Raw genomic sequence first — 19238 nt, 5'->3', positions numbered from 1 at the left:
AAAGTTTACACTTCTATTTAGTATTAGTAGTATGACTAATATGTTGATAGGGTCCTGTTTATGCCTCGCGAGACCATGATATACCATGTGAAATACTATGAATATGTATGTGCGTCTTGTATCATCTCATTGAACTGTGAATGGATGTTGTATGTTATATGATCATGGATTACTTCTCTAGCATGTTATGTGTGGATGCTTACATCACGGTATTATATTCTTCATGTTCCTTTCTCTTCTGTTGTTCTTCATCAGTGTGCACTACCCCATACTTAGGCCTATGAGATACGTTAACTAAACTGTCTAGTAGGCCTATATGCATGTGCGTGGACCGTGTGTAGAGAAGTACTATGCACGCAACCTTACCCAAAAAAGAAAGTCAAGCTCAAGGAATAGATATGAAATTTAGGTCCCTCGAGTCAAATTACTTGTTGTATGTGTAAGCCTTTCTTGACTCCAATATTAAGGTCACTCAATGAGTATTTTTAAATACGCATCCTTTTCATTAGCAATTTTTTTGGTAAAGACAAGGAATCGATGTATGGTTGACGACTTCGGTAGTAGAGGCCATGAAATGATGAGTTATAGAAGTTTTCTATATTATGTGTTTTCATTTATAGAACAGTATTGTTAGTCGTTTTAAATTTTGTTTTCGGAAGTTATCGAAAACTCTTATAATAATAGTTTGTCTTTTAGTATGAACGATTTTACCTTGGAATTGTAAAATAAAGTGATTATCTTGTTTTTCTTACTAATGAGATTGAAAAGTAGTACAACACAAAGAGTGACAATACTATAATAAGATTGAAAAGTGTACAATCATGGTGGGACTTTTTTCATGAAACTTTTTCTTAGTTTCTACTTTCCAACATGGGTAAGGTTGGATGTGTAGTACTTCTATACACATGGCCCACTTACGCACACATGAACCTACTAAGCGGGCTCGTGTACGTACCCCTAGGTCTGATTATGGACTAGCTCACGCTCACGTTGCTAGAAGTCACATTGATAGGAGCATGTATAATATCATGATCTACACATTCATACTGATCATAACAATAAAGTATTCCGATGCAAGTGACATACAAAATGCATGAGGTTTCATAGTTTCAAATCATGATACATACTTGTGATGCAAACCATACTCCATTCTTTTCATAATATAACATTCCAACGAGACATGCATACGTATACTTGACATATCTTTCATGATTAACATACATAACTTATCAATGTCTCATAGACATAGTGTGAACATGCTAACATGACGTACATGACATAACATATGGAGGTTAATGCTTCATATACATTTATATCGTACATAATTTCATAACATAGCATAATCATAACATACCATAGCATCATAAAAAAAATGACACAAGAGCCATAGGGTAGCTGTCATTCATCCAGCATACAAGTCATCCAATTAAGTTCGTGAGTCCAATAGTAAAATCACTTACTTGGTTGACCTAAACCAAAGTTAATATTTGTTTGATTTTACTCGTTGAACTCTAGCTCTTGAGCTAGATTAAGGTGATAGAGTAGTGGTTCATCTTTGGCCTACCACCCTCGTAGATTTACATTTGTTCGTGATATACTTCTATGGTCATCTACCTAACAACCTCATTGTTCGAATTTTGTATGTACTTTATTATCACCATTTGATCAAGTGGCCTTCAGAGAAGCTTGTTACTACTTGTGTATTAAGAACACATTCACATTTGTGAAAGTTTTTATGGCATCAACATAATATTCATGCTTTGTCCACTTAAAACCTGAAAGAATGCGATTGCTTTAAGAAGAAAAAAAGATTTCAAAGAAAAGCAACAAGGGAGTATATGGGCACTTGATGAAACAGCAACCACAGCAGCCCACGATCAACATGTACATTCAGGCATTGTTTTAAGTAGACTTAACCTTGTGCAGGAGGAGCTACCGCTGAACCGCTAACGAGTGGTTCAATGATCTCAAGGAGTTCATTACACAAACCAGTGAACACAACAGCATCTGTTTCAATGGGTCTAAACTTGACAAGAGCTGAGGGAACCAACTCCAGATCATCTAGTGTTTTAGCTTTCTCTCCTACTGCTGGAAAATGTGCGATTGTACGTCGTTTAACACCGACAGGTTGTATCAACTCGAACTCCAAACTCGGTTCTTTCAGTGCTGTGCTCACAAACTGCAAAGGAAGCAGACATTCATTCAGTTTTCATTCCAACAGCCATGGAGCGAAAAGATATGAAAATTGTGTATTGCAGAGATGGTTCGGGAATGACAAGTATGCTTACATACACAAGCACACGCATAGAAAAGATCAATGATTACTAATGAGATTGTAGTTCAAAGGATGAATCAGAAAACAAAATTTTCACCTTTGATAATCAAGACCACTCTACACACCACCAAACACGTGTTCTCGTTATTTCACTTGCTATGTTTAGTCAAGTATAATGTGAGATCCCACGTTGAATGGAAGGAGAACAAAACATTCTTTGTATGAAAACTTTTCCCTAAAAGATTTTAAGAACCTCAAGGAGAAGCCCGAAAAGGAAAGTCTAAAGAGAACAATATCTGCTAGCAGTGGACTTCCGCCATTATAAATGGTATCAGAGCCAGACACCGGGCGATGTGCCCGCAAGAAGGCTGATCCCCGAAGGGGGTGGACACGAGGCAGTGTTCTAGTAAGGATGCTAGGCCTCGAAGGAGGTGGATTGGGGGGTCCCAAATTGATCAGAGAAGGGAACAAGTACCAGCAAGGAAGCCGGGTCTCGAAGGGAGGTGGACTGTGAGATCCCACATTGGGAAGAGAAGGAAGCATTCTTTATAAGGGTGTAGAAACCTTTCTCTAAAAGACATGTTTTAATAACCTTGAAGGGAAGCCCGAAAGGGAAAGCTCAAAGAGGACAATATCTGCTAGCGGTGGGCATACAATGTCTAAATGGACCGCCACAAAAACAATAGTAGCAGACAAGAAGAAAGAAGTTGCCACAAATACTTCTCCTTTTCACTAGATTCGTTGGGAAATATATATCTACTAACAAACGAGCAGTCACAAAACCATTTGATGTCATTTGAAGAACCCCAAATGAGGGAGAAGGAATATCACACATTAAATTAAGCTTCAATGTTTAACTCAATGAATAGAGCTAACCTCATATAGAGCACTTGTTAGTTCCCAAGGAGAAAAAACCCCTTGAAGTACCACACCATCAGGAAACTGAATTCTGATCACTGTTCTATTGTACTTTCTCCGAGCAGCTTTGGCTTGCTTTTCCTTGTATGATTTGGGTACCAAAAGCTGAGATTCAGCAATCTTTTGCTTCCTCATCACAGCTTCTCTTTTAACCTCTTCAACAGAGAGTTTGTAAAATGAGTCTGGTAGCTCGATGTTTGCTGCAACGTTTTCAGGGATTGCAAAGAATACCCGAGTCTGAAAGTAATAAATCATCCAAAACATCAGCCGAGGAAGAGCTATGAACCACAAAAACTAAGTATAATGGATACCCAAAAACAGGGTTCATTTTGCAATGGCTTGGAAAAGCTACAAAGGGTGACAGGAGACACAACAAAAATTAAGGTTCCAAGAAAATAGGATTGATAACTATAAATTTCTCAGTTAACCATACCTGTCTGTCTACCTTCTTTGGTTCAATTAGTTGATCAGTGGATGCAGTGCTGCTGCCTTTCTTTTCCTGTTCATCAAGCTTTGGTTGATCAATGGAATCTATTACCTTACCTAGTATGTTAATTTCTTCCTCTGTTGGAACTTCCATGGTAGCCCACATTTCACCATCTTGTTCTTGCAATTTAAAACCTACAAACTCCAACAATTCCACTCCCCCGACAGCCTCGCCAATTGCCTCCTTAATTTTGGGATTACTCAGACGAATCTTCCTAAACTTTGAATTCTCTGGTTCCCGTATTATGTTCCTCAAAAGCGTAAGAATAATTTTCAGTGAACCTTGTGATGGCTTACCTGACAAGAAAGTGCCAAGACAACCCTCCAATTCACTCGGGGATTCTGCATCATTTGTGAGTAGCAGATCTGCTGGGCTCCTGGCTGTATTATCATCGACACAGCTATCTACGTGCACCGAAACCTCTTCTTCCGACCTGTAATTTTGGCCACAAATCGGACATTCGAACACATTTAACGAATACCCATTTCCAGATTTTTTCCCAGATGTTATAAACGAGTCAAATGGGTCAAATCCATCAGCCGGGGAACGTTCTGGGCTCGATTTAATCGAGAGATGTGGCCGGGTTGGAGGCGCGGAAATTGAATTCGCAACCGGGGGCTTGACCAGATCCGGGTTTGAAATGGGATTGTGCAATGGGCGGGTAGGCAAAGAAGTGGTCGACCCGGAAGAAGACGATCCTAAAACTCTTCCCTGGCCCTTGAAACTGGTAGAAGAAGATGAGGACAAGGGATTATTGAAGCGTTTCATGAAGCCCTTAACCTTGTCCTTCACATCACCCATGATATGAAATCGTATGAGAAACAAAGAACTCGTAACAATCGCCGAGTTTGGAAGAGTCTAAGCAACCAGAAGAATGCAATTTACACCAAAATAGCTTAAAATTCTCCTCATCCACTGAGCAAGAACGTTGTTGATTGGCGAAAGATTTGAGCTTACAGAGAGAACAAAGAGTAAGGCTGTTATTGGCGGTTGATGTTTTTTCTTCCTCCTCCAACGCGGTTTTATTTATTTATTTATTTATTTTTGAGTTGGTGGTCATATTTTAATGGAAAATTAAATTATTGGCATCATCGAGGAACTTTACTTTATTGATATTCTTTAAAACTAAATTTGTATATTAAATTCTCTTCAAATTTATAAATCTTATTTAAATCTACTAAAAATAATAAAACATAAATTTGAAAAGTTTTATGAATAATTCAATCCGTTATTGTGCAATTCCAGCCCAGCCCAGCCCATTGGGCTTTTCTGCATCAGGCCCAACTTTGTAATAATTATATCCATGGGCTTTTGTGCATCAGCCCAGCTTTATAATCTCATTTCGAGTTATTTACAAGCATCACGAACTATTTGTTTACGGTCTTAACTATAAACTAAGTCTCTCACGAGTGGCAGGGTTCACAGTTGTACCTTAGAGTTGGTCAATCTATAGACTATTGTTATGGTTCATGTATGTGAGTTAGCAGTTATACGGGGAGGTTAGGGGTTCATCAACTAACCCTTAATCATAAACCTGACTCGATTTGTAGGGGTCCAAATAACTATAGAATGCGCCTATTTTATTGTTGATAGTACTATGTGGAGATTTCTAGGAAGTTTGCCAGTTAATTTCCTTTTAGTGAACCTATCACAAGTGCGGGAGTCTAAAGTAGTGCACTTGAGTTGGTCTAATTTTAGAATGCATGAACCGTACGAGTCAGATTTCGAGGTCACGCATCGAGAACTTAGGGATATGATAATGAAAGAGACCAAAAGAAACAACTAACCAGGAAACCTATAGAACTTAAGAATATCCCGAGGGCTGGAGGTCCCGATAGAACTAAGAACCAAGAAAGTCGAATGAGTAAATCTAGAGTGTAACGTAGGAAAGGCCTAGACGGGGGAACAAACCCCCAAATGAGAATAAAACACTAAACGAATGAATTAAAATCAATAAAACTTAATAACGAACTATGAACTACCAGCAAGCTGCTTACTGGGTATATTTTATATACGCAGCTCTACTACTTTGAAAATTTCAAATGAGGGATGATAGAGCGGCCGAGGCAGAGGCGCACACGAATTAGAGGTTATGGAGTTTGGGCTGGATCGGTGTCTTTTACCCGTTTGATATCTTTCTCTTATGAACCCTTAATTTTTGTATTTCAAGATTTTACGAATTACCTATGTCTTGTTTTGGGTGTCTGCGTTGTTGTGGTTTGTTAGTTTGATATGTGTTTGTGAACGATGTTGTATTAAATTTAAAGTTTCTTTATGTGCATGCACGTTTAAAAGATTTAAATTAATGCATATTTTTAAATATTTTACATCGGTAAGTAACAGTCCGCAGCTCGAGATCTCAAAAGGCAAGCCATTACAGTGTGATAAGGTTCACAATAATGATGACGAAATGGACTAGTATAACTTACAAATAAGGAGTCTTAGAACAATAAAGATAAACCAACTAACAACCCAAATAAGGTTACGACAAACTTAAGTCTTCTCCACGTGACCCAAAGTCAATCTTGGGTATAGTCTAGGAAAAGGCTATAACTTAGGAACGAATAGCTTTATTCATACCTAATTCCAAAGCTACAGTTCCATCTTGACCATTTTTACGCTTCTTCAATACATGAAACGCTCATGACGAAAACTCAATTTATCATAAATCGAGCTACCTTATATATTCTTGGAAATAAGAACTAAGTAGTGAATTGACGCTCTTGTTTATCATATTCAAACGACTTGACATTATTAAGAGAGAATTTTAGGTGACACTCAAAATCATACAAAAACAAAGTCGTTGATATATCAACTTCCAAAATGGTTTTCAAAGGTTGGGACAAAGACCCAAAAAGTGATGCCATTTCCAAGGTTTAAAAATCAAAACCTAAAGTTATGAATAATAGATGTGAGAGAGAGATGAGATGAGATAATAATTCGTATGGTTCTCACCTAATTACATCCCTACCACCTTTTTATCATTGTTTTTATCATTGTCGAGAGGTATCGATACTCCAATTTATTATTTTTTAATAAATAGATGATGTAATGTTCTAATTTATCTTAATATTTTATAACGAGTTTCTATCATACCAATTTTATACGCACAGTGACAAGTAAATAATTTAAAATTAGATGAGACCAATCTAAGCTTCTCACTTTTAGAATCTCTAATTTATAATCTTATCCAACATTCTTAACCTTCCTAATTGGTGACATTTGGAATTATTTATTTATTTATTTATTTATTATTATTTTTTAGTTGAGGTTTAGAGTGATTAATTGGTGAGAAAATTAAATTGGGTAAATGAATAGAATAGAAATCTTTTTGAATACCCCACTTAAGACAGCTTGGCCAATTCATAGGTTGGTAGATGTGATAGGGACTCATTCAACTTCCATTTATTTTTTAAATGAAAATTCGACCACTTGGACTTGGCCCTTTTTAATTAATTAAGTCGTTGTATAAATAAAAATTATAAATTATTTAAAACAAATGGTGAATTGATTTAGTCTCGTAGTAAACTTCTTAAATGCTCTTAATCAAATTCGATATTAAGCAATATAGTGTTTTTCCCTCTAAAGAAATACACCAATTTCTAAAAGAGAAATGCTTTTCATTCGAAGAAAAAAAAAAAAAAAAAAAAAAAAAAAAAAAAAACTCATAAAATACACTTTTTTTTTTTCTAAAAGAAAAAAAAAATTATATAGTTTTTGTTTGCTTCTCTCAAGGTTCCTCAGCGCAGCTTCCTTGTTCTTGCACAAATTTATTTTTATTCTTTGAAATGATGAAAAATCAAAGGGAGAGAGAGGGCATACCCAAATGGAGGTGGGTAGGTGTGAAATTACAGAATTGACCCGACAACCACAACTTATCTACAACCTGCAAATAATCCAAGATGGGAATTTATTTTAATTTTTAAGGAAATAAAATAATTGCCAAGTTATAACAATAATTTTTCTAAACTTTTGATTCTCCCCAATATTTTTGCATCAAAATATTTAATTTAGAGTAAAATTGAGCTTTTTTTTTTAATTAAAAATTGGTGGTAAATTTAAAATTATTTTAAATATTGAAAACAAAAGTTTAATGAAGTACATAGGTGAGAGATTATGGATATTTAAATTAAATTTAATTGATTTTAAAAATTGAAAATTAAAATCAAAACCATGACCAATAATGACATTTTGTATAATTTAGCCTCGACTTTATTTCAAAAGAAAAAAAAGGGTAAAATGGGTTACCGTGGCCTTTTTCATATCTTTTGTTGAGCCAAGTGATAAATAAGATGAGCAAGGCAATACCGGCAATGAGTCCAATAATGATCGCTATTGTCTTGTTGGTCTTACTGTTATTATCCTTTGAATCATCTGTCAAAATATTACCCAACTCGTCAATAATTATTTCAATACTATTTTTTAAAATTATAAAGAGTCCGAAATTGTAAAATTATATAACTAAAAATAATAATAAAAAAAGACTTACTTTAGTACCTACCATTTCCATTTGCATCGTATCCATTTCCCTCCGCGTGAGTTGCACCTCTAGTAAAACGCGCGTAGCATTTGGCCAAAAATAAATCTCCCCAAGTGGAAGGTCCACAAGCTGATTTAAGCCGTCGGATGGCTTCAGATATGCAATCCTGACACCCTCCCACGCTCAAATCACCAACGCATTGCGCCACACTCCGTACATCGCCGGCCCCACTAGCTCTGTAGGTCCCACCACTGGTAACCAACTGCGCGAGAGCAGGATCAAGGCCAGTCAACGCGTCGAAGTCAGACCCAATCGACGGCCCACATTTCTTCACCACAACCGTCTTGTCCTCCACTCCAAAGAAGCGTTTGTTGTCGTACTTGACGAAACAGCCGTCCAACTGCAGCGCAGCGCCGTATGCGTCGGTGCACATGGACCCGAGGCGGGTGACAGCTCGAGTGACGCACTGGTAGCAGTCGTTGGGGGGGAGGTCGCCACGACATTGGTAGAGGCCGTAGATGGTGTCCTGTGGGGAAGAGCCCAAGACGGTGACGTTGTTGTAAGGGATGGTGGCGGAGGTGGTGACGAGGCGGGAGAGGAGGAGGTTGAGATTGGAAGGGTAAGGGGAATTGGGAGTGTATTTTTGAAGGGTGCAGCCGCCGAAGAGGAAGGTGTCGAAGGAAGAAGAAGAAGAAGAAGAAGAAGAAGATGATGATGGAGGTGTGAAAATTAGGGAAGCTCCGAAGAAAAATATGAGAAAGGAAGAGAAAGGAAGTGGTGATGGCATGTTGAAACAGAGAAGGATTTTGCAGACAATGAGACGGAGATGAGATTAGTTTCTTCTCAACTTTACAAATTTATAATACAAAGGAGAAGACCAAGTTTAGATTAGGAAATGACTGTCCACGTCAGCATAAGAAAATTTTGTTAAAATTAATAAATATATATTTCTACAAAAATATGTTTCTACTCTCACTAATATTCCCAAATTTTCAAAAATAATCTAAACAGATATTTTGCTTGCAAAAATACCATTTAACTTTTGAAAATATTTGATATTTAACTTTTTAAAAAATGTTTTTAAAATATTAAAAAAAAAATTTATAAATAGCTTTCAACTTCTCCAAGTCTAAAATACATATGAAATTTTAACCCTATTAACTCTTAAAGAAAAAAGTTTCGTCAATATATGAATGAAAATGGTCTATCGATATCTTATGGAGTGTCTCTTCTTTTAATGTTACTTTTGAAAGTTCTTTTTAACACCGTACTAATGATGAGGTTATTCTTTAAATTTTAGAAAAATTTAAAAGGTATTTTTGAAATTTTTTTTACTTAACAATATTTTTATAACAAATATTAATTGTCGTATTTTTTATTTTTATTTTTATTTTTAAAAATATTTTATAGATTTTTTTTTTAAAGTTAAGGGTATTATTGAAATTATAAACCTTATGAGTAATTTTTAGACGAGTTTAGTACTAAAAATGAGTCTATTTTAATAAATTATTAAATGGCTTAGATTCCACCTTTATTTAATAACCGTTTACCTATATGACCACATCCATCATTATCTCAAAAGTTACAAAGTCTATTTTACTCGTACAAAAAAAAAAATTGTTTATTTAGGATATTATAAACATTTTATTATTGTTATTATTTAATTGAAATGAAATATTGAGAAGAAATTAATTTATTATTTTTTTTTTTTTAGGGATTTGGAAGTTTTTGTGAATGGGATGCTTTGGTCACAATTATAGCTTAATAATTGTAATCACCCTAACCCCTAAACATCACCCATTTTCTTTATCTATTATTTTATTTTTAAAAAAATAAAATAATGAATTAAGCATTTTTCATTCAAATTTTATCACTAAATATTATGTTTAAATATATGGATTCCGTAAATACAATTTATAAATTCAACTATATGGAGGGAGAGATTCCAACTCTTAAATTATTTAGTTAAAAATATACGTTCAAATTAATAAATTATTATCCGTTTTTTAATCACAAATAAATAATAAACTATTCTAAAATTAAATAAATAAGCATGATATTTAAAAAATCATTGTAAAGAGAAACGCATTCAATAAATATTTTATATTATTCGAAGCTTGAAAGAGGGACAATATATAAATTAAATGTAGCAGGTTTTGACCCTATTTTCTAAGAAAACAAATTATTGACGTCTTTAATAATGAATTTATTATTTATTATTTATTTATTTATTTTTCTTAAATTAAAATATTAACCAAAAATATCCTAATATTAATAATAAAAAATTTAAACTCGTTGTATTTATTTAAATATTTGTATGAATGTTTTATATTTATAATTCTTTTATAAATATGTGTGAAACCGACCAACCAACTTTGTAATTTTGGAGGGTGCAAATGAGACCCAACTTATTAACCAAAACTATAAGACTTTAAATACTTTTTATAAATAAATAAAGCGGACTTGATCTCCATGTAGTTTAATAGTAAATTTGTATATTGTAAAAGAAAAGTTTCTTTTAAGAAGTGTAGACCGGACACCGTGTTTATCATACACACTTCGATGCTTTAGTCAAAAAATTAAAAGTGTAGCAAAGTTAAAGAGTTTGAGGATTGAGTTTTAAATTACCTACCATGGAGTTATAACAAAGTAGTAATTAAAACTGTGGCACTCGTGTCATACACACTTCGATTCTTTAAGTCTTTCTTAAGCATCTTATCTTTAAGATCACTTTCATTTGGATGTAATTTCGGTTCATTCATGTCATAGTTTATAGAATACTGGACCACAAAATATTTAACTTCTCCTTCTAATAAATCTGTTAATTGAGACGTGAGTGGTTCAAGTCAACATGGTTGGTTCACATGGACTTGCCTCGAGTCGAGCCAAACTTCTTATCCTTCTGCTTCTTCTTCATTCAGGCTAAATCTCTCCTCAAACTTGAATAAATCTAATGTTCAGCCCAAGTTATCTTCTATCCTTTAGGTTTGATACAATTGTCTCGCAAGTATTAAATGAAAGTCGAAACTCAAGCCACATAAAAGCCTAAACTCAACAACAATAAATTTAACACGAAAACTGTCACATAATCAAGTAAATGACGAGAATGTCGAGTCTATCATTAAGATCTTTTTTAGTCTAATTCAACATGTGTGAACTAAACTCTTAATTGATAATATATATTATAACTAAGGATGAACTGAGGTATAACACCAAAATTCTAAAAGTAGTTAATTTATTAGAACATGAAACAAACAAACATTTTAAGAATAATGAAATAGGAAGTATTAAAGGATTTCAATTTCACACATGTTTTTGTTCATCAAAGAATTAAATTGTTTGAAGTTGATAGAGAAAAACAAACTAAGTGGTGTGAACATGAGAACAGAGTCTTTAATCCATTTCTTATTTTGGAGATTACACAACATATGACCATTGTCTTCACCTGCTTCCATTTACTAAATCAAATCCCTTTCAAGAATCTTCAATTTCAGACCATTTTTTCTACTACTAAAACTGAAAAAGGTCTGCAAACACCATTATGGGATATATATATATATATATTTAAACTAACTAAATCATTTTAAGTCATATTTTGTTTTTCGTTCAATTTTTATTAGTATAAAATTGAATATACATATGTGTATGATCCCAAAGTTGTATAAAAAAATTATTTTTATATTATATACGTCTAATTCAAGCGTACTATAATGTTAGACTTTTACAAATTACTTAATATTTCTTTTAAAATGTTAACAATTAAGTGTGCATTTTTTTTATCTCATAACAGGAATTGGATAATCATTAGAGGATATAGTCCATAAGTGTGCATTTTTTTTATATTATTTAACTTTTTTGTTTTTAAATGATGTGACTTGTATAATTAGCTTTTTTCTTTCTTTCTTTTTTTTTTTTTTTTTTTTTTTTTTTTTTTTTTTTTTGTAATAATTTATTTGAGCTTATTGACTTACTGTATAACCAGTGAGAAGACTCACAATGAAACCCATCTTGATTGAAGGCCAAAATTTGCAGTTATTTTATAAGCTATTTGAGTCATTTTCAGAGTATTTATATTACTTGAATTATACTAATTGTTAAGGGAGTTGAAAATGATTGATTTAAGACATAGTCAACTTAAAATTAGACATATAATTATCAAACCTATACGCAATCTCAAGTGGTTAATTAAAAAAAAAATATACCAAAAAATGCACCATTTAATAATGCCACATGCCCTATTTGATAAGAACAAACTAATTTAATAATTTCTCTTCTTTAATTTAATGCAAAATTTAGAAACTCAGATAATTAAAAAAAAAAAACAAAAACAAAAACAAAACAAAACAAATCATCAAGAAAAGCGAGAGCAAGACAAGAACCAAAAGTTGAAAGAGGTCATTCGAATTCTATGTATGTACATACAACAATCTGAAATCTCGGACAATAATGGAAGTAGGAATAGAATAAAGCTACAAAAGTTCTTCATTTTTGTCACTAACAGTGAATTAAAAGTTGAGAGAATGCAGAGAGGGAAGGGTTAGTGGGGAACAGAATCTACACAGATTTTGGTTGATTCCTTTTCACTTTTATCTCTTTTGATGATCTTTCAGAACAGCCTCATTAATGGGGTGTCCAAAAGGAAGGCTACAAGCAAAAATAGCAGAGAAGAAGATATTGATATTCTGACAAACATCTCACTTAATGGACCACAACTCAACTTCATTCATTCATTCAAATACGTGTAGACAAAAGCATGTTGCTCAAATAGTAACATCAGCTTATTTACAATATCTTTCTTAGTTGTTGGCCTTTTACCTTTAAAGAATGCAACATTTCAACACTAGCCCCTTTTGGTCTACTCGTCCATCTTCATTACCTGCAACAAGTAAGTTCTCCAGACTTAATTACTAGCCAGTGGTAATTGACAGGAAAGATATTATGATGTTGAAGATATCACAAGACAAGCGAATGAATGGGCCTTAAAACATTTTAAGAATCATGATCGAACTTCACTAGCAGAAGCCACAGCCACTCCAAAGTAACGAGACATCTAAAAATAGTCCACTGGTACGGTTTATCAGATTCGACCAAATGATGTCACTTTAACAAGACGGAGCTCTGTCAAGGACAGATTGTTAAAGTTCTTAATGCTTTCCATATATGGTACCACTGGAAGACATCTCATGAACCCACCTGATGGATGACACTGAAGTGTCACGCCTGATATGCCAGCACCACTAACAGCTCTATAAATATCCTCTAATTTAAACAGTACATTGCATGATGTGGAACAGAGTTATGAAAGATTAGGACTTTCGCTTTGATTCTTCAAGCTCTCCTCGTCAGATCATTGAATTGTGTTTATTGTTGGACAAACCCTGCAGCAGTATTTTAGGCATTCGTGACCCTATCCAGAACTATTCACACATAGCCTGATCGATCTTATCTTACCCAACTCAAAGATATTTGGTTGTTAGAAAACACATGCTAGCTAGGTAGCCACTATTGATTTGATCCCAAAGTCTCTTTTATTTTTCACTTTCTCCAAAACCGAGTGGTTATGTGGTAGATCTTGATTCCATAGGTATAATAAGCACAAATACATCAGTTTGGCTAGCTTGTCCATGTCCAACATATGTCGGACATTTAGATGCTCCAAAATTTGTTGGACACATATAGGGCACTTGTTAGCACAATAGATGTGTGAGACATTAGTTGCACTAAAGTCAATATAGATCCAACATATGTTAAACACATATATAACATTTATTAAGTATACTAAATTGACATGTAATAATAAATTTTGGGAGTGATACATCAAAATCATTCATTTAAGCATATCCATGCATAAACAAACGGACTTTGAATTGCCTAGTATCAAAATGATACATATTTTAAAAATGTATATTTTAATAAACATGTCCATGTCCTAGATTTATATAAAATGCCATTGCAGTGTATGTGTTGTATTGTATTTGTATCTCATATTCGTATATGTGATTCGATTCTTAGCCCCTTAGGGTGAACAGTTACCATTCCACAATTTAACAGAAAATAAATGAATTAAATAGAGCTATCATGCAGAAAATTCCTACTTTGAGCCTCCCTCTGGCCTCTCACATGCACTTGTTCCTTCTCGACTAATTAGGAGGCTATTGTCTTTACTTGGGTGTGCCACCTGGAGTCTGGACGAGACCATAGATTTTGAGAGACCACAGAGGATGCTTAAATGAAGCAAGTTACATACTCCTGAAATCTCTGTTTAGGAGTTACATATTGAGTTTAAGCAAGTTACATACTCCCAACGCAGAATAATGCTTCTGAAATCTCTGTTCTTTCAAGCATATCCCCATACCCTCTTTCTTAAATTCAATATGCGTTGGAAATTTAAGAGAAGAACAGAAATTAAAGGTTATCAGCTAATGGGACGGGAGGTCTCCATTCTTGTTGAAAGAGGTAATCCTGAGAGAGGAGGCCTAAAGAACACAAATACAGCTTTGATATCGAAATGGAGATGAGTGTCTAATTCAAAGGCATAACCTTTATGGGTTAAATTTTCTATTAGTTCATATGGGCTTGATCAAGAGGCTGGAAACCATAAGTTCTCACTGTCCCAAGTTCTTGAATGCATATTTCTTCTATATGCATTCAGGAAACAGGATTGTCCTTGAAAGTTGATGGCCAGAGAGGATAGAGTTATGTCTTCGAAAGCATATCGTTTGAAGAACAGACATTTCCTATTATTTACCATAGACTCTATGGGTTGGTAGAGTTCCAAAGAATAATTCATAAACTAACAATGGCTCAGTGATGAGGGCTCCTGACAGTAAATTTCCCAGAACCCTATTTGAAGCAGAGACCAGAAGTGGGCTGCTCTTTTTAACTGAACCCAACCAGCACCAAGGTTATGGAGTTGAACCTTGGATATGTCAAGCCAATTCACTTGTAAGTCCATTTCAACCAGCTTTCACATTTCATCCAGGCCACCATACATTAACCCCATCTTCTCAATAGCATACTGAATGCCAGCAAGTCCTTCCCTTGCACTTTAGTGCCGGAGCGTAGTAAAACTAGAGACAGAATTAGGATGGAATTCCCAAGCCTAGCTTTGACTCTTAAATGACACATTAATGTATAGATGTTTGGAAGACCAAGACCACCTTTTATTTTCTTGCCCCCAATTCATCCTGCCCGTTTAGATTGTTGGATAGATCTGGATTGCAATGGTGTTTCCTCAGGATAGCAAACAGGCTATTTCCAACTCTTTTGAAACCATAATTTCATAGACTAAATTGAAGTCTAAAAGTTAATGCTATGAAAGTGATCTGTAGGAGGTGGGAGCGAAAACGAAACCACACAGTTTTAAAGACAGAATGTGGGAACCTAGATGTTTTGGGATATAGCTAGATTGCTAGTTAGAAATTAACATACTCTCTCAAATCACTTTTGCATTCAGATCTTTTTTGTTTTAGATAATGGAGTGTCATCTCGGAACCTCCTTCACTGGATAGCCTTCTTGACTGGACGAAACAAATCTATCCATTCAATCTGCTGTATATACTAACGAGAGGGGTGTGCTGTCCATAATGAGAAGTGAATAAATGAATAAACTCACCTTCAGAAGGCTGACTTAGTCTCCTGTTCTGGGGAGAAGTCATTTCTTTCTTCAACTGCATTAATATGTCCTCCATTGTATGCTCCCTTTGCCAATTAGAAAGCATGGGAAAAAGGCTTGGTTCCACCTAGTCATTCAGCTAAGCTGTTAATTTATTTTCGTCACAATGCAGTAAGTGTTTCACAAAATCATCACATACCACACCAGTTTCTGGATTGACACAGGTCATATTAATCCGAGTTTGAAATCTCACGCTGGGAGGATTATCAGGATAATCCTGTCCACAGAATAGCTTGAGTTGATAAATCCGTCCTTCATGAACAGTCTGAAAAGCAAGAAAGCAACGATTCAATTTACAATTCTATTCGCGCTCTCCCCAACAACAACAATAATAAAGAGGAATACATCAACTTCAACCAACGCAATGATGCTGCAATGCTCATTTTCATCAACATGAGAAAGATACTGAAAAATACCAATTTTCTTTTGTGATGAATTTTCAAGGTAAAGACGAAATGTAGTTATGTAACTACATTTCCCAAAAATTCAATTATCTAAATTTTGATGATAACAAAGTTAACAATACTCTTTAGAGTATGATATCTCCATCATTCTTTGAAACTATCCATATCAATATTTATAGCAGTCGACCCAGATGTCATCAGAGACAATAAGCAATGAACAAAATGGATGAAAAATGAACTTACATTAGGTGGCCCTATAATTGTTCCCGTCCAAGACGCCATATAGATATCATCAGCATCATCCATTCCATAACTCACAGTTCCATCCCCGATTCCTTTTTCACCTCTTTCAAGTTCTTCCAGTAATCTGAAGTTTCGGGGAACTGCAAAAATGATAATAACAAATAAACAAAATTAGATCTCATGGTGCAACAATTATGAACTTCTTTGAACAAGGTGAAAAAAATTCATTAAGATGTATGACGAGTTCTCATACATAGTCATTTACTGTCCTCTAACCACCACAATCTTTCGAAGAATAAATTACAGATTGTTGAAGAAATAACATGAACATAGCAACGGAAACTAAACAAATAGATTCATTTTCAAAATGTATCTATCCAATGTAAAGCAGACAACATAAGATAAAGCGAACCAAATGATTACTTCAATTAGAAAATGAAACGAAAATAGTCTAATCCATCCATATCACCACACTCTTCCAATTTGGAGTAAACAAAAAAATCCAAGCATATCCGAAGCACAATATTTCCAAATTCACTAACGTAATTTCCAGACATTGGCGAGAGAGTGAAAAATCATAATAAAAGTTGATTCCGGAACAGAACAAACTCCAACATCCCGAAAAAGAACAAACAAAAAAAGGCGTTGCAGAATCAGAATTCGCATCAGAAAGAAGAAAAAACCTAACAAGATAGAAATGATCGAATTATGGAATCGGATAGATTGGGGTTTCAAAGACTCACCGACTACCTTCTCGGCCTCGTCACCCATTTTAGACGATCGGTGTCTGAGCTAGGGCTCCCAAACTTAACTGTAAGAGAGAGAAAGCGTGCGATAGAAGATAGATGAGAGAGAGAGAGAGAGAGAGAGAATGGAGTAACACAAGAAATAATTAAGGAGTCAACTACTGTTCTGTACTCGGAAGAGGCAAAAAGCAGAGTAGTCATGTGCTTCGCAGCCTATGGTACTTCCCCTGCACCTGCAGATCACTGCCGTTCCATTGATCTGCTTGATTGACAGCGGCTAAGGCGGTGGCATAGATCTGATCATAACAAACTTATCATAGAAATTAGGAAGACAGATTTGCAGAATGAATGGATGATGATATAAACAACAAAACACATGACGTTTCTGGCTTCTGTATTCTGGATTAACTTAGAGCGTCCAGAAATCTACAATCTTTGAAGCCCACATGATCTTCTGAGCTATTGGGAAATCCAGAAATTTAGCATCTTTGAAGCCCACATGATCTTCTGAGCAATTGGGGAATCCAGAAATCTACGATCTTTGAATCCCACATGATAGTAATACTGCAATGAAATTGATTTAACTTGGATATGGCATAGGTACTAATACTGCAATGAAATTGAACACATACATTTTGAGAAAGGAACGATGATACCAAGAAAGAACTCCCAAGTTTTGTGAGAAGAATCGTAAGTTTTACCTCCAAGTTTTGTGGATCTAGCGTTTGTTGTGGGAAAAAAAACATGCAACAAAGATGGCAGAACAGTGAAGAAAATCACAGCAACATACAAAATTTGGGTTTATTCTCTAATTGAATCACCCATATTCTGCAATTAGCATCTTTGTTTGACTATGTTCTTCACAACCAATGAGTTTATAGCCACATTTGGAGCCCCAAAAGAACAAGAAATATAACACATTCTGTTCAAATACCTGATAGATAATCGCGTTGGTCTTTCAGGCAATTTATCAAACAGATAGAGTGCATGATACAAAATTTTAAATTACCACCGTACCAGCTTGACCCATCCCTTGCAAAATCCAGGCTCGGGTTTAATTCTTTTGCACCCACTATGGCATTCAAACAAGGTAATCTGTCACAAAAATCCAAAATTGATATTTGATGGCCCGACATTCTCTTACATCCTGTGGTCACCATATCTATTCATCACTTCTTAAAAGTGAAGGCTATCTCTACATATATACACTAGTCATCAGTATGTTTTATCCTCATTCACATGCATTCTACAAAAATTTACCCTTAGTCATAGAGTTCCTATTATTGAACTCTCAAAGAAAAAAAACGTGCACCTTGTTGATATAAATAGTGACTCGATTTTTTAAGTTTTTCTTAACTTTTTTTTTTTTTTTTTAATGTCGGCAATATGATTCCATATTTATTTTAATAGACTCAAGCATTATATTTAGTCATTGAATTAGTTTTTAAATAGTAAAAAATGTTTAATCGTTATAATACAAAGAAAGTTAGAATTTAGTCTCTATAATTTAAGAAATATATTAAATTTTTTTATATATAAAAGAAACTATTTAAAATAAATTTATGAAATAAAGACTATTTATAAAGTTTTATCAAAATCGTGACATTTCAAATTTAATTTAAAAAAATATAGCCTACCGACTTTTAGAATCTTCTTTGGCACACGAAGGGCGATCTCGAAATTGGGTTAAAACATTAGGTAAGGGTAGAAAGGTCTTTTGGGACCCATATGTTTTGGAATTTTTATCCTTTCCCCCTTTTTGTAATGGGGTAGGGGCAAAAGTTTTAATCAATTTTGTTTCCCAATATTCTAAAAAATATCATCCTTTAAAATATTCCTATTTTATTAAATATTATAATTGGAAGGGTAAGAAACAAATATAAACACGTAATGACAATTGAACGTCTTTTTCATTTTCCCTTTATTCTTGCTTTTATAATTTCCAACACAAATTTTAAAAACAAAGTTTATTCAATAATGTCCTCTTATTTCTTTCTTTCTTTTCATTTT

General features: G+C 34.3%; 3 protein-coding genes across 8 annotated transcripts; all 3 read right to left on the bottom strand.

The window, feature by feature from the left end:
* Positions 1 to 1675: 1675 nt before the first annotated feature.
* Positions 1676 to 4699, bottom strand: LOC111794658 (plant UBX domain-containing protein 2). Its single transcript, XM_023676760.2, has 3 exons — positions 3627 to 4699; positions 3152 to 3430; positions 1676 to 2179 (listed from the first exon to the last, which is right to left on the bottom strand). Exons 1-3 carry the CDS (start codon positions 4479 to 4481, stop codon positions 1913 to 1915), a joined length of 1401 nt encoding a protein of 466 aa, XP_023532528.1. The 5' UTR covers positions 4482 to 4699; the 3' UTR covers positions 1676 to 1912.
* Positions 4700 to 7324: 2625 nt separating this feature from the next.
* Positions 7325 to 8996, bottom strand: LOC111794647 (plasmodesmata-located protein 6). 2 transcript variants are annotated; one of them, XM_023676741.2, is made up of 3 exons: positions 8182 to 8995; positions 7929 to 8054; positions 7325 to 7566 (listed from the first exon to the last, which is right to left on the bottom strand). In XM_023676741.2, exons 1-3 carry the CDS (start codon positions 8945 to 8947, stop codon positions 7556 to 7558), a joined length of 903 nt encoding a protein of 300 aa, XP_023532509.2. In that variant the 5' UTR covers positions 8948 to 8995; the 3' UTR covers positions 7325 to 7555. The 2 variants fall into 2 exon arrangements, 1 of the variants encoding a protein (XP_023532509.2); XR_015421304.1 differs by having other exon boundaries at positions 7552 to 7566; positions 8170 to 8996.
* Positions 8997 to 12534: 3538 nt separating this feature from the next.
* LOC111801181 (ubiquitin-conjugating enzyme E2 variant 1B) lies at positions 12535 to 18106 on the bottom strand. 5 transcript variants are annotated; one of them, XM_087124474.1, is made up of 7 exons: positions 17930 to 18106; positions 17391 to 17792; positions 17226 to 17293; positions 16483 to 16622; positions 15975 to 16100; positions 15776 to 15902; positions 13050 to 14418 (listed from the first exon to the last, which is right to left on the bottom strand). In XM_087124474.1, exons 3-7 carry the CDS (start codon positions 17251 to 17253, stop codon positions 14252 to 14254), a joined length of 588 nt encoding a protein of 195 aa, XP_086980600.1. In that variant the 5' UTR covers positions 17254 to 17293; positions 17391 to 17792; positions 17930 to 18106; the 3' UTR covers positions 13050 to 14251. The 5 variants fall into 5 exon arrangements, with proteins under 5 accessions (XP_023540973.1, XP_086980600.1, XP_086980606.1 ...); XM_087124480.1 differs by having other exon boundaries at positions 17401 to 17792; XM_023685205.2 differs by lacking the exons at positions 13050 to 14418; positions 17391 to 17792; positions 17930 to 18106 and adding exons at positions 12535 to 12804; positions 12976 to 13036 and having other exon boundaries at positions 17226 to 17381.
* Between the last annotated feature and the right edge of the window lie 1132 nt (positions 18107 to 19238).

Source organism: Cucurbita pepo, chromosome 1, assembly GCF_057944985.1.
Source record: "Cucurbita pepo subsp. pepo isolate OVF chromosome 1, ASM5794498v1, whole genome shotgun sequence".
In the NCBI taxonomy this organism is placed as follows: domain Eukaryota; kingdom Viridiplantae; phylum Streptophyta; class Magnoliopsida; order Cucurbitales; family Cucurbitaceae; genus Cucurbita; species Cucurbita pepo.
The sequence above is the reverse complement of the archived record's forward strand: the minus strand, read 5'-3'. Positions and strand labels throughout refer to the sequence as shown.

Bases quoted from the DNA above. Each gene is read 5' to 3' on its own strand.
- LOC111794658 (XM_023676760.2), bottom strand. From the start codon at position 4,481: ATGGGTGATGTGAAGGACAAGGTTAAGGGCTTCATGAAACGCTTCAAT. The intron at 3,431-3,626 runs GTATGGTTAACT...TATTACTTTCAG, and splicing joins CAAAGAAGGTAGACAGACAG to ACTCGGGTATTCTTTGCAAT. The intron at 2,180-3,151 runs GTTAGCTCTATT...CTTCCTTTGCAG, and splicing joins TAACAAGTGCTCTATATGAG to TTTGTGAGCACAGCACTGAA.
- LOC111794647 (XM_023676741.2), bottom strand. From the start codon at position 8,947: ATGCCATCACCACTTCCTTTCTCTTCCTTTCTCATATTTTTCTTCGGA. The intron at 8,055-8,181 runs GTAGGTACTAAA...ATATTTTGACAG, and splicing joins ATACGATGCAAATGGAAATG to ATGATTCAAAGGATAATAAC.
- LOC111801181 (XM_087124474.1), bottom strand. From the start codon at position 17,253: ATGGGTGACGAGGCCGAGAAGGTAGTCG. The intron at 16,623-17,225 runs GTGAGTCTTTGA...TCATTTTTGCAG, and splicing joins CGAGGCCGAGAAGGTAGTCG to TTCCCCGAAACTTCAGATTA. The intron at 15,903-15,974 runs GTATGTGATGAT...CTGAATGACTAG, and splicing joins TCAATCCAGAAACTGGTGTG to GTGGAACCAAGCCTTTTTCC.